The sequence below is a fragment of the Phoenix dactylifera genome, chromosome 3, assembly GCF_009389715.1.
Source record: "Phoenix dactylifera cultivar Barhee BC4 chromosome 3, palm_55x_up_171113_PBpolish2nd_filt_p, whole genome shotgun sequence".
Classification (NCBI taxonomy): Eukaryota; Viridiplantae; Streptophyta; class Magnoliopsida; order Arecales; family Arecaceae; genus Phoenix; species Phoenix dactylifera.
Window position 1 is genome coordinate 12,460,355 of NC_052394.1, and position 15,050 is coordinate 12,475,404.

The 15,050-nt window shown below is 40.1% G+C and overlaps 1 protein-coding gene across 1 annotated transcript in view; it reads left to right on the forward strand.

The window, feature by feature from the left end:
• The window catches only part of LOC120110104, an 8,339-nt gene extending 6,415 nt beyond the window's left edge, over positions 1-1,924 (forward strand). The window contains exon 4 of the mRNA XM_039124041.1: positions 1,711-1,924. Within this exon, the coding sequence (XP_038979969.1) occupies positions 1,711-1,924 (214 nt within the window). The remainder of the gene's footprint in view (positions 1-1,710) is intronic.
• Positions 1,925-15,050: the final 13,126 nt, after the last annotated feature.

The following is a 15,050-nucleotide window of genomic DNA, read 5'->3' on the forward strand; positions in this document are numbered from 1 at the left end:
GTTTGAAGAGGGCACCTAAGCCTCCAATCCGGTCTAATGAACTGAGTTGACCAGGTAAGCTCCCAGGTAAGTGGGGGGTCACGATGCGTTGCAAAGGTCCCACTTAAAAACCACTTGCCTCGAACAGATGAACTGTCTCCCTTAAAGGGACAAAGCTTGCCTAGACATCAACTAAGCCACAGAGCGAAATTGGTGCAACTTTCGGTGATCTTCGTCCTATTGAGCTCGAATGTCCCTAAGAGCCAACGTCCAATTAATTTTAATTAACGTGATAGTTATGTGAGAATTGATTCACCTAATTTGGGCAAGAATCTGGTAATAAAATCCAGTTCTTATCTTGTTAGGGTGATTGCCCTTACTATGTGCGGATTAATTGGTGGATGTGTATCAAGCATGCATTCACACTTTTGCTGAAATTAAAATCAAACAATCATCACAAAATTTCAGGCTAGTTGGGAATCAATTTAAATAAGAAAGGTTTAGATGTTACCAAAGAGAATTTCCCAAACAATTTTTCTTTATTTTTAGGCAAACCTCTATAGCATTCCTTCTCCAGCAGTTCCTTTTTTGATTGTCCCAGACTTCCTCTTCGATTCCTGATCAAATAAAAATCAAAAATTAGTAAGAGAGAGAAAGGATATAAGAAAAGTAACAAAAATAAAAAATTTTTTATTTTATTTTATATATATATATATATTAAAAAAAATTATATATATATGAAAAGAAAAACACTATACTAGCAATCCCCGGCAACGGCGCCAAAAATTGATAGTCAACTTTAAAGACCACGCAATAGCACGTATCTAGTAGGATAGTGATTACGGGTATCGATCCACAGGGATTGGGATACAGTTGCTTTTCTTTAAAAAAAATATTTGAAAAAGAAAATTTAAGAGAAATGCAATTGAAGTGACATCAGTTTGAGGGAACCTAAGGCAAGGAATTCACCACTAACATTGGAACAAGGGTTATTTGTATTTTAATTTATTCTTGGATTAACATGCAAATTGGCTACAAGCCTAATAAGTATTCGAATAAAATTTTACAAAAGTAATTTAGGCATAATCCATCTTTGGTTGGCATGAAATGTCTACCCTAATCTGAGGTGGCAGCACATCGCATCTTCCCTAAGCATGGACTATCTTATATTTACTAGTGATCATGAAGAACAGTTGTATAAACATCATACTTAAAATCACAGAAATTAAATATGATTCAAAAGAAGATATCCATTAAAAACAATAAGTTCATACAACCCCAAGAATATAAAATAAAATATAAAACCCATGTCCCTTTGTTAGGGCTGCATCCAGCCCTAGTGAGGAGATTAGCCTTCCATGGAGTGGGGGACGACAGCAGCAGCGATGTAGAAGGCCTTCATCACGACTGGGTTCTCCTTCTTTTCTCCCGTCGGCTTCCTCTCCCTCTTGAAACTTCATTATTTTTTCTTTGGAAAATCATTCCCGAAATACCCAAACTACTATCTCTCCCTCTTATTTTCTTCTTCCCCGTGGGATTTTGGACCTCCCCCTGGAATGCTTCAATGGGTACGGTCTCCTCCCCCTTTTATACGCTTCACCCAGCCCCTCTCCTCTGTTTTTCGTGGCTCTTTCCGATAGGGCAGTTAAGGCATGAGCTGATCCGGGCGTTGAGTTTTAGAGCTTATTCCATACTCTATTGTTTGAAGCAAAGGAATGTTTGGTTTGCTAGTGGACGTGGATGTAGTGGGAGAGAAGAAGCTGCTGGGTATAAGGATGATCGCGCCAAGCTGGGAGATGTGATCTACATCCGGAACGTGGAGGAGAAGCTGGATGAAGCTGAGAGGGAGAGTTTATCCGTGGGTGAAGATAAGGTGAACTGGGAGTTTGTTCCGAAGCAGGGGAAGATGTGGAGAGCGTTGGATGAACTAAAATGCTTCGGCTGAAAGCTGAGATCCGTTCGTGGATGCTCATCCCGGCTGGACACGAGATATCCGGATGCGAGAGAGGTTGGAACTGGGGCGGAAAAATCCTTGAGACGCGTGGAGTGCAATCGTGGAAAGCAGAAATGTTGGGAGGAATCCCGATTGATCCTAGGATGCAGAAGATCCCGTCTCTGTTTCGAAACAGGGGGAAGAGGATGAATCTTTGATTTGCGGTTGTGGATAAGCTCAATCCGGAACACTGACTGGTTCGGAGCTAGGATCTGGGGTGAATACGTGGATGAGGCTGATACAAGCGGCTGTTGGCTTGGTTTGTGGACGTGGGAAGGTGAACACGGGCGCGAGGGAAATCTGGGAAGGTTCAACTGGTTTGATCCACGGGTGATGGAATTCCGTTCTGAATGGGATAAGATTCTAGGAAGATGATGCGGATGCTGGGGAGTTTGGAAGTGCTGCCGTTGCTGGATAAGGATGCAAGGCTTGGTTTTTGTTCATGGGATATGGGAAGAGATGGGATCTGTTTCAACCAGAGGGGGGGAAAACCGTGGTTATTGTGAACGGCTGATGCTCTGTCCCAAGGAAGAAGAGATCGGAAGCTGGGAGGAGTTGGTTGGGAGATTTGGGATGCTACGGGATGAGGATGATAGATTCGCTGGGAGCAGGGGATAAGGAGAAAGAGCTCTCCCGTGATGCTCGGGAAGACTGGCTTGGGTGTAATGTGGAAGAAGTTGAAGGAGAGATAAGCTGTTGGGAGGAAAATGACCCGTGGTAACTTGGATGCAAGATGAATGGCTGAGATGGGATGAGGCTTTGGGATCCGTGCAATTAAGATGGGATGCTTTGAGATCTGGGAGACAAATAATTGAAAGGGATTTTATTGTTTTTGAGATTAAAAATTGGATCATGTGGAGAAAGAGTTGGAACGAGTGGAAAGAAAATTAGGTGACTGAATTAGAGGGTCTTGATTTGCGGGTGCATGGGATTTGGGTTCAGAGATCATCCTAGATCAATTCGACTTGACCTGCATCCATTAGACTCAACCATTAAATAATTAAATCAACTCGAATTACCTCTGATAATTATTAAAATGCAATGATGATGGTAACACATATTTTATGGTTAAATTTATGAAATATGCGAATTAAAATAATGATAAGTGCTATGTAAATTAGATAAATTTATTCATTATTTAGCACTTATCACACCCCCCAACTTGCATTTTGCTAGTCCTCGAGCAAAATAGAAAAAACTAACTCACTTTCGCAGGAATCGCGATTGCATTTACCGTATGCAATAAGGCTTTAAACCCCTAGGTGGCCCTAGTGGACGAGTTTTGTCTCGTGAGGGTTTCCGGCTCAGATACCCACAAACTGTTGTCTCTACCCAAAGAGTTTATTGTTTTATAAAATCTAACTTCAAATGCATAAGTGCCAAGAATTTCAAAAGCACACAGAGTTTTAATTACTAAGTCAGCCCAAATCCTATGTCAGTATGCAATTTAAGTTGAAGTTATTAAATTTCTATTAGAGAGTTGTAAGGCTAATTTATACTTGGGTGCTCGGTGATATCTGGACCATACACAAGCTAAGGCTGTAGATTCTCCAAATACTGCTAAAACTAGTAGTTTCCAAGAATTGATCATATAAAGACATAATCACTAATTCAAAATCATTCTATCTTGCAGGATTTCGAGAGTTGTGGATATTTACTTTAATACCTCATGGGCTTTATCTGTAATATTCCAGTTTACTCGAATTTTTATAACGACGGCTTTCACACTATCGTTTTTTTCAAGGTCAATATTATTTTCTCTTTTTTTTAATTTATAAATAAATTACGCACTTTTACTCTTGTAATGATTCCTCCGTGTAGCGAGCATTCAGTCAACACTCCCACACCAGATGGCGTAAGATGTTGGGCATCAAGACTTCCCTACGGACCTATGCTCGGGTTCCTTATACAAGCCCGCTGACCTTTGACAATAGGTAGCCCTTTTCGATGTACCTGACTAAATTCACTTCTTCTTCTTTTCTTTTCTTCTTTTTTTTTTTTAAAACATGGGATAATAGTGAATTAGATAGGAATGATTCATCAGGACTCAAGGTTGCTACCAGACTTAACAACATAATGTTGAACCTAACCCTTAGAAGTGCAGGCCATGTGTGTTGTGAAATTCCAAAGTAAAAATTATCTTACAACTCGCTAAAAGAACTTTTAATAAAAAGAACTCAAATTGTCTTACTCCTGACTAGTCATTGGGCTTTTTTAGATTTTATATACTTTGTGTGTTTTATTATTTCAGCACTAAAGCATAGAAATTAGGTTTTTTTTTTTAGATAAACTTATTTAAAAATACGAAAATGTAAAAAGTTCTTTAGGAAATTCGAATTTTCTATACCCCCCAACCTAGACCAGACATTGTCCTCAATGTTTTTTTTAATTATTATTATTTTTTTATTATTTTTTTATTATTTTTATTTTGGACAAAAATATGATGCATATGGAGGATAGAAGCATTGTATCTTAGTTGCATCAGTAATATGAGGACACTTGAAAAAATGTGACAAGAAAATGTGCAAAAATAACCTATGAAAATTGGGTTGCCTCCCAACAAGCGCTAAGTTTAACGTCTTCAGCTAGACGCAGCGCATCCTCATCAAATCATACCGGGTTCATGTCGAGTTCTCCAAGGAAGAAAATTTGTGGGAAACTGATTATCAGGCAAGGAGTTGACTGCTTCTATGGCCTTGTCTATATCAAAGTCAAAATGGGCCAAGCATATTTTCAGAGGGTTATCTGCCAAAATATAGGGAAGGGCTTCTTCTACAAGATCATCCATTTTGTCTATTAGAAAGCACTCAACTGTTCTCGCGGGTTGGTCAGAGGCACGAAATATATTTAGCTTGACCTTCATATTCCCAAAGGATATATTCATCACCCCAGTTCTACAATTTATACTCGCATTGGCTGTAGCTAAAAAGGGGCGCCCAAGGATCACGGGGATTTGTTTCTTAGGATTAGGCTCATGTTCCATATCCAGGACGATAAAATCTACAGAAAAATAAAATTTGTCTACCTTGACAAGAACATCTTCAATTATCCCACGTGGTGTTTTTACAGATCGATCAGCCAATTGAAGGGATACCGAGGTTGGTTTTAACTCACCTAACCCAAGTTTCTCGTAAACTGAGTAAGGTAAAAGGTTGACACTTGCCCCTAGATCTAAGAGTGCTCGATCAATGAAATTATTTCCTAAGACACAGGAGATGGTGGGAGCACCAGGATCTTTGAATTCCGGTGGGGTGTTGTGTTGGAGAATAGAACTCACTTGCTCAGTTAGGAAGACCTTTTTAGGAACATGTGTCCTAGATTTTCGCTTTTGGGTACAAAGGTCTTTGAGAAATTTGGCATAGGAAGGAACTTGTCTAATAGCATCAAGAAGCGGAAGGTTGATTTTGACTTGTTTGAAAACCTCCATCATCTCCTCTAGTGAAGTTCCTTTCTTGCCAAAGGGAGAGGGTGAATTAAGAGCTTCAGGAAATGGGACTTTTGGAATATGAGTTTGGGCAAAAGCTGGAAGAGCTGAAGAAGAAGAAGGTTTTGGATTTTCATGTGATACATTTTGCTCCTCCTCTTTACCTTCCTTATTGTTACCTCCCCAATCTTATTGTCTACTACACGTCCACTCCTTAGGGTAGTCAGAGCATTGGCTTGTTCATGATGAATTGTATTTAGCTGATTTTCTTGAGCCATGTATTGTCCCCTAGGATTACTCACTGGTTGGCTTGGAAGCTTTCCTTCCTCTCGCTTGTTCAGTGCATTAGCTAGTTGCCCCATTTGGGATTCTAGCTTGGCGATGGATTGCGTGTGAGAGTGCACTAATTGTGTAATAGTTTCCAAACCTTGAAGGGAGGTTAACACTTTCTCCTCGAAGGCTGTGTTTCTATGGGGGTGGAGGAGGAGTGTGTTGAAATTGAATTGAAAGACGGTAGGGATTAACATTCTGGAATGGTTGAAAGTTTTGGAAATAAGGCTGGGAGGTATTGGAAGTCCGCTGCTTCCAAGAGAAATTTGGATGGTTGCGCCACCCTGGGTTATAAGTGTTAGAATACGGATCATTACCCGGTCGGGACTGTGCTTGGGCAGCATTTACTTGTTCTTGCACAAATTCAGGGAATTGTGCTGCCGAAGGGCACTCAAAAACAGTATGAGACGGACTAGAACAGAGAGCACACACTTGTGCTTGGAGAAAGTTTGGGAGCTGTTCTCTAGACATTAGCTGGTCCAACTTGGGGGATAGTGCATCTACTTTGTTAGATAGACCTATGGACTGGCTAACTTCATATATGGTTCCTTTTCTTTGAGAACTCGGGGGTGCTTGACCAGCGGAGGAGGCATGGTGGAGAGAATTTTCATTAAGGTTTTCAAACATCTGCCATGCCTCATGCTCACTCTTAAGCATGAAAGTTCCCCCACACGAAGCATCAACCATCTGACGGTTTTGTTCAGACAATCCGTCATAAAAGCATTGCACTAATTGCCATTTGGGCATTTGATGATGCGGGCATTTTCGGAGTAAGTCTCTAAATTTTTTCCATGTTTCATGAAATTCTTCCCCGTCAGATTGGGAAAAGCTCGTGATAGCACGCCTAAATTGGTTCGTTCTTCCTATGGGAAAATATTTCTTTAGAAATTCATGTTGCATTTGAGCCCAAGTGAGAATAGAATTGGCTTCTAATGAATGGAGCCATTGTTTAGCTCTATCCTTAAGGGAAAAAGAAAACAGCCTAAGTTTCAGAGCATTATCAGTGAAGTTCTGAATTTTGACAGTAGTGCAGATCTCAAGGAACTCATCCAAATGTTTATATGGGTCTTCATTGTTAAGTCCATAAAAAGAGGAAAGCATTTGGATGACACTAGACTTAATTTCAAACTGTACAGCAGCAGTGGTATCAGGTAGTCGAATACAAGATGGAGAGGTATAAATGGAAGGAGTGAAGTACTCCTTTAACAGCTTGGGTTGTTCTTCAGCCATCTTGATAGGTGAAGCAGATCCTAGGATTTTATAAGTGCGGATTTCGGCTCGAAGGGCCCTAATAGAACGCTCTATTTCAGAATCAAAAGGTACTAATTCAGGAGATCTGGAACGACACCCTAGCATACACTAAAACTTGTTGGATCAGTCAAGTACAGTCAAGCATGCACTAAAGGAAAAATACATCAATTTCTTATGTTTATCCTAAAATCACTAGACAACTCCTAACTGGTTTGAAGAGGGCACCTAAGCCTCCAATCCGGTCTAATGAACTGAGTTGACCAGGTAAGCTCCCAGGTAAGTGGGGGGGTCACGATGCGTTGCAAAGGTCCCACTTAAAAACCACTTGCCTCGAACAGATGAACTGTCTCCCTTAAAGGGACAAAGCTTGCCTAGACATCAACTAAGCCACAGAGCGAAATTGGTGCAACTTTCGGTGATCTTCGTCCTATTGAGCTCGAATGTCCCTAAGAGCCAACGTCCAATTAATTTTAATTAACGTGATAGTTATGTGAGAATTGATTCACCTAATTTGGGCAAGAATCTGGTAATAAAAATCCAGTTCTTATCTTGTTAGGGTGATTGCCCTTACTATGTGCGGATTAATTGGTGGATGTGTATCAAGCATGCATTCACACTTATGCTGAAATTAAAATCAAACAATCATCACAAAATTTCAGGCTAGTTGGGAATCAATTTAAATAAGAAAGGTTTAGATGTTACCAAAGAGAATTTCCCAAACAATTTTTCTTTATTTTTAGGCAAACCTCTATAAGCATTCCTTCTCCAGCAGTTCCTTTTTTGATTGTCCCAGACTTCCTCTTCGATTCCTGATCAAATAAAAATCAAAAATTAGTAAGAGAGAGAAAGGATATAAGAAAAGTAACAAAAATAAAAAATATTTTTATTTTATTTTATATATATATATATATTAAAAAAAATTATATATATATGAAAAGAAAACACTATACTAGCAATCCCCGGCAACGGCGCCAAAAATTGATAGTCAACTTTAAAGACCACGCAATAGCACGTATCTAGTAGGATAGTGATTACGGGTATCGATCCACAGGGATTGGGATACAGTTGCTTTTCTTTAAAAAAAATATTTGAAAAAGAAAATTTAAGAGAAATGCAATTGAAGTGACATCAGTTTGAGGGAACCTAAGGCAAGGAATTCACCACTAACATTGGAACAAGGGTTATTTGTATTTTAATTTATTCTTGGATTAACATGCAAATTGGCTACAAGCCTAATAAGTATTCGAATAAAATTTACAAAAGTAATTTAGGCATAATCCATCTTTGGTTGGCATGAAATGTCTACCCTAATCTGAGGTGGCAGCACATCGCATCTTCCCTAAGCATGGACTATCTTATATTTACGTAGTGATCATGAAGAACAGTTGTATAAACATCATACTTAAAATCACAGAAATTAAATATGATTCAAAAGAAGATATCCATTAAAAACAATAAGTTCATACAACCCCAAGAATATAAAATAAAATATAAAACCCATGTCCCTTTGTTAGGGCTGCATCCAGCCCTAGTGAGGAGATTAGCCTTCCATGGAGTGGGGGACGACAGCAGCAGCGATGTAGAAGGCCTTCATCACGACTGGGTTCTCCTTCTTTTCTCCCGTCGGCTTCCTCTCCCTCTTGAAACTTCATTATTTTTTTCTTTGGAAAATCATTCCCGAAATACCCAAACTACTATCTCTCCCTCTTATTTTCTTCTTCCCGTGGGATTTGGACTCCCCCTGGAATGCTTCATGGGGTCCGTCTCCTCCCCTTTTATAGCTTCACCAGCCCTCTCTCCTCTGTTTTCGTGGCTCTTCCGAATGGGCAGATAAGGCATGAGCTGATTCGGGCGTTGAGTTTAGAGCTTATCCATACTCTATTTTGAAGCAGGGAATGTTTGGATTTGCTGGTGACGTGGATGTAGTGGGAGAGAAGAAGCTGCTGGGATAAGGATGACCGCAAGCTGGGAGATGTGATCTAATCCGGAACGTGGAGGAGAAGCTGGATGAAGCTGAGAGGGAGAGTTTATCCATGGGTGAAGATAAGGTGAACTGGGAGTTTGTTCCGAAGCAGGGGAAGATGTGGAGAGCGTTGGATGAACTGAAATGCTTCGGCTGAAAGGCTGAGATCCGTTCGTGATGCTCATCCCGGCTGGACACGAGATATCCGGATGCGAGAGAGGTTGGAGCTGGGGCGGAAAAATCCTTGAGACGCGTGGAGTGCATCGTGGAAAGCAGGAAATGTTGGGAGGAATCCCGATTGATCCTAGGATGCAGAAGATCCCGTCTCTGTTCCGAAACAGGGGAAGAGGATGAATCTTTGATTTGCGGTTGTGGATATGCTCAATCCGGAACACTGACTGGTTCGGAGCTAGGATCTGGGGTGAATACGTGGATGAGGCTGAATACAAGCGGCTGTTGGCTTGGTTTGTGGACGTGGAAGGTGAACACGGGCGCGAGGGAAATCTGGGAAGGTTCACTGGTTTGATCCACGGGTGATGGAATTCCGTTCTGAATGGGATAAGATCTAGGAAGATGATGCGGATGCTGGGGAGTTTGGAAGTGCTGCCGTTGGCTGGATAAGGATGCAAGGCTTGGTTTTTGTTCATGGGATATGGGAAGAGATGGGATCTGTTTCAACAGAGGGGAAAACCGTGGTTATTGTGAACGGCTGATGCTCTGTCCCAAGGAAGAAGTGATCGGAAGCTGGGAGGAGTTGGTTGGGAGATTTGGGATGCTACGGGATGAGGATGATAGATTCGCTGGGAGCAGGGGATAAGGAGAAAGAGCTCTCCCGTGATGCTCGGGAAGACTGGCTTGGGTGGATGTGGAAGAAGTTGAAGGAGAGATTAGCTGTTGGGAGGAAATGACCCGTGGTAACTTGGATGCAAGATGAATGGCTGAGATGGGATGAGGCTTTGGGATCCGTGCAATTAAGATGGGATGCTTTGAGATCTGGGAGACAATTAATTGAAGGGATTTTATTGTTTTTGAGATTAAAATTGGATCATGTGGAGAAAGAGTTGGAACGAGTGGAAAGAAAATTAGGTAACTGAATCAGAGGGTCTTGATTTGCGGGGTGCATGGGATTTGGGTTCAGAGATCATCCTAAATCAATTCGACTTGACCTGCATCCATTAGACTCAACCATTAAATAATTAAATCAACTCGAATTACTTCTGATAATTATTAAAATGCAATGATGATGGTAACACATATTTTATGGTTAAATTTACGAAATATGCGAATTAAAATAATGATAAGTGCTATGTAAATTAGATAAATTTATTCATTATTTAGCACTTATCACACCCCCCAACTTTTTTGCTAGTCCTCGAGCAAAATAGAAAAAACTAACTCACTTTCGCAGGAATCGCGATTGCATTTACCGTATGCAATAAGGCTTTAAACCCCTAGGTGGCCCTAGTGGACGAGTTTTGTCTCGTGAGGGTTTCCGGCTCAGATACCCACAAACTGTTGTCTCTACCCAAAGAGTTTATTGTTTTATAAAATCTAACTTCAAATGCATAAGTGCCAAGAATTTCAAAAGCACACAGAGTTTTAATTACTAAGTCAGCCCAAATCCTATGTCAGTATGCAATTTAAGTTGAAGTTATTAAGTTTCTATTAGAGAGTTGTAAGGCTAATTTATACTTGGGTGCTCGGTGATATCTGGACCATACACAAGCTAAGGCTGTAGATTCTCCAAATACTGCTAAAACTAGTAGTTTCCAAGAATTGATCATATAAAACCTAATCACTGATTCAAAATCATCCTATCTTGCAGGATTTCGAGAGTTGTGGATATTTACTTTAATACTTCATGGGCTTTATCTGTAATATTCCAGTTTACTCGAATTTTTACAACGACGGCTTTCACCCTATCGTTTTTTCAAGGTCAATATTATTTTCTCTTTTTTTTAATTTATAAATAAATTACGTACTTTTACTCTTGTAATGATTCCTCCGTGTAGCGAGCATTCAGTCAACACTCCCACACCAGATGGCGTAAGATGTTGGGCATCAAGACTCCCCTACGGACCTATGCTCGGGTTCCTTATACAAGCCCGCTGACCATTGACAATAGGTAGCCCTTTTCGATGTACCTGACTAAATTCACTTCTTCTTCTTTTCTTTTCTTCTTCTTTTTTTTTTAACATGGGATAATAGTGAATTAGATAGGAATGATTCATCAGGAGTCAAGGTTGCTACCAGACTTAACAACATAATGTTGAACCTAACCCTTAGAAGTGCAGGCCATGTGTGTTATGAAATTCCAAAGTAAAAATTATCTTACAACTCGCTAAAAGAACTTTTAATAAAAAGAACTCAAATTGTCTTACTCCTGACTAGTCATTGGGCTTTTTTAGATTTTATATACTTTGTGTGTTTATTATTTCAGCACTAAAGCATAGAAATTAGGTTTTTTTTTAAGATAAACTTATTTAAAAATACGAAAATGTAAAAAGTTCTTTAGGAAATTCGAATTTTCTATACCCCCCAACCTAGACCAGACATTATCCTCAATGTTTTTTTTAATTATTATTATTTTTTATTATTTTTTTATTATTTTTTATTATTTTTATTTTGGACAAAAATATGATGCATATGGAGGATAGAAGCATTGTACCTTAGTTGCATCAGTAATATGAGGACACTTGAAAAAATGTGACAAAAAAATGTGCAAAAATAACCTATGAAAATTGGGTTGCCTCCCAACAAGCGCTAAGTTTAACGTCTTCAGCTAGACGCAGCGCATCCTTATCAAATCATACCGGGTTCATGTCGAGTTCTCCAAGGAAGAAAATTTGTGGGAAACTAATTATCAGGCAAGGAGTTGACTGCTTCTATGGCCTTGTTTATATTAAAGTCAAAATGGGCCAAGCATATTTTCAGAGGGTTATCTGCCAAAATATAGGGAAGGGCTTCTTCTACAAGATCATCCATTTTGTCTATTAGAAAGCACTCAACTGTTCTCGCGGGTTGGTCAGAGGCACGAAATATATTTAGCTTGACCTTCATATTCCCAAAGAATATATTCATCACCCCAGTTCTACAATTTATACTCGCATTGGCTGTAGCTAAAAAGGGGCGCCCAAGGATCACGGGGATTTGTTTCTTAGGATTAGGCTCATGTTCCATATCCAGGACGATAAAATCTACAGGAAAATAGAATTTGTCTACCTTGACAAGAACATCTTCAATTATCCCACGTGGTGTTTTTACAGATCGATCAGCCAATTGAAGGGATACCGAGGTTGGTTTTAACTCACCTAACCCAAGTTTCTCGTAAACTGAGTAAGGTAAAAGGTTGACACTTGCTCCTAGATCTAAGAGTGCTCGATCAATGAAATTATTTTCTAAGACACAGGAGATGGTGGGAGCACCAGGATCTTTGAATTTTGGTGGGGTGTTGTGTTGGAGAATAGAACTCACTTGCTCAGTTAAGAAGACCTTTTTAGGCACATGTGTCCTAGATTTTCGCTTTTGGGTACAAAGGTCTTTGAGAAATTTGGCATATGAAGGAACTTGTCTAATAGCATCAAGAAGCGGGAGGTTGATTTTGACTTGTTTGAAAACCTCCATCATCTCCTCTAGTGAAGTTCCTTTCTTGCCAAAGGGAGAGGGTGAATTAAGAGCTTCAGGAAATGGGACTTTTGGAATATGAGTTTGGGCAAAAGCTGGAAGAGCTGAAGAAGAAGAAGGTTTTGGATTTTCATGTGATACATTTTGCTCCTCCTCTTTACCTTCCTTATTGTTACCCTCCCCAATCTTATTGTCTACTACACGTCCACTCCTTAGGGTAGTCAGAGCATTGGCTTGTTCATGATGAATTGTATTTAGCTGATTTTCTTGAGCCATGTATTGTCCCCTAGGATTACTCACTGGTTGGCTTGGAAGCTTTCCTTCCTCTCGCTTGTTCAGTGCATTAGCTAGTTGCCCCATTTGGGATTCTAGCTTGGCGATGGATTGCATGTGAGAGTGCACTAATTGTGTAATGGTTTCCAAACCTTGAAGGGAGGTTAACACTTTCTCCTCAAAGGCTGTGTTTCTATGGGGTGGAGGAGGAGTGTGTTGAAATTGAATTGAAAGACGGTAGGGATTAACATTCTGGAATGGTTGAAATTTTTGGAAATAAGACTGGGAGGTATTGGAAGTCTGCTGCTTCCAAGAGAAATTTGGATGGTTGCGCCACCCCGGATTATAAGTGTTAGAATACGGATCATTACCCGGTCGGGACTGTGCTTGGGCAGCATTTACTTGTTCTTGCACAAATTCAGGGAATTGTGCTGCCGAAGGGCACTCAAAAACAGTATGAGACGGACTAGAACAGAGAGCACACACTTGTGCTTGGAGAAAGTTTGGGAGCTGTTCTCTAGATATTAGCTGATCCAACTTGGGGGATAGTGCATCTACTTTGTCAGATAGACCTATGGACTGGCTAACTTCATATATGGTTCCTTTTCTTTGAGAACTCGGGGGTGCTTGACCAGCGGAGGAGGCATGGTGGAGAGAATTTTCACTCGGGGGTGCTTGACCAGCGGGGGAGGCATGGTGGAGAGAATTTTTATTAAGGTTTTCAAACATCTGCCATGCCTCATGCTCACTCTTAAGCATGAAGTTCCCCCACACGAAGCATCAACCATCTGACGGTTTCGTTCAGACAATCCGTCATAAAAGCATTGCACTAATTGCCATTTGGGCATTTGATGATGCGGGCATTTTCGGAGTAAGTCTCTAAATTTTTCCCATGTTTCATGAAATTCTTCTCCGTCAGATTGGGAGAAGCTCGTGATAGCACGCCTAAATTAGTTCGTTCTTCCTATGGGAAAATATTTCTTTAGAAATTCATGTTGCATTTGAGCCCAAGAGAGAATAGAATTGGCTTCTAATGAATGGAGCCATTGTTTAGCTCTATCCTTAAGGGAAAAAGAAAACAGCCTAAGTTTCAGAGCATCATCAGTGAAGTTCTGAATTTTGACAGTAGTGCAGATCTCAAGGAACTCATCCAAATGTTTATATGGGTCTTCATTGTTAAGTCCATAAAAAGAGGGAAGCATTTGGATGACACTAGACTTAATTTCAAACTGTACAGCAGCAGTGGTATCAGGTAGTCGAATACAAGATGGAGAGGTATAAATGGAAGGAGTGAAGTACTCCTTTAACAGCTTGGGTTGTTCTTCAGCCATCTTGATAGGTGAAGCAGATCCTAGGATTTTATAAGTGCGGATTTCGGCTCGAAGGGCCCTAATAGAACGCTCTATTTCAGAATCAAAAGGTACTAATTTAGGAGATCTGGAACGACACCCTAGCATACACTAAAACTTGTTGGATCAGTCAAGTACAGTCAAGCATGCACTAAAGGAAAAATACATCAATTTCTTATGTTTATCCTAAAATCACTAGACAACTCCTAACTGGTTTGAAGAGGGCACCTAAGCCTCCAATCCGGTCTAATGAACTGAGTTGACCAGGTAAGCTCCCAGGTAAGTGGGGGGGTCACGATGCGTTGCAAAGGTCCCACTTAAAAACCATTTGCCTCGAACAGATGAACTGTCTCCCTTAAAGGGACAAAGCTTGCCTAGACATCAACTAAGCCACAGAGCGAAATTGGTGCAACTTTCGGTGATCTTCGTCCTATTGAGCTCGAATGTCCCTAAGAGCCAACGTCCAATTAATTTTAATTAACGTGATAGTTATGTGAGAATTGATTCACCTAATTTGGGCAAGAATCTGGTAATAAAAATCCAGTTCTTATCTTGTTAGGGTGATTGCCCTTACTATGTGCGGATTAATTGGTGGATGTGTATCAAGCATGCATTCACACTTATGCTGAAATTAAAATCAAACAATCATCACAAAATTTCAGGCTAGTTGGGAATCAATTTAAATAAGAAAGGTTTAGATGTTACCAAAGAGAATTTCCCAAACAATTTTTCTTTATTTTTAGGCAAACCTCTATAGCATTCCTTCTCCAGCAGTTCCTTTTTTGATTGTCCCAGACTTCCTCTTCGATTCCTGATCAAATAAAAATCAAAAATTAGTAAGAGAGAGAAAGGATATAAGAAAAG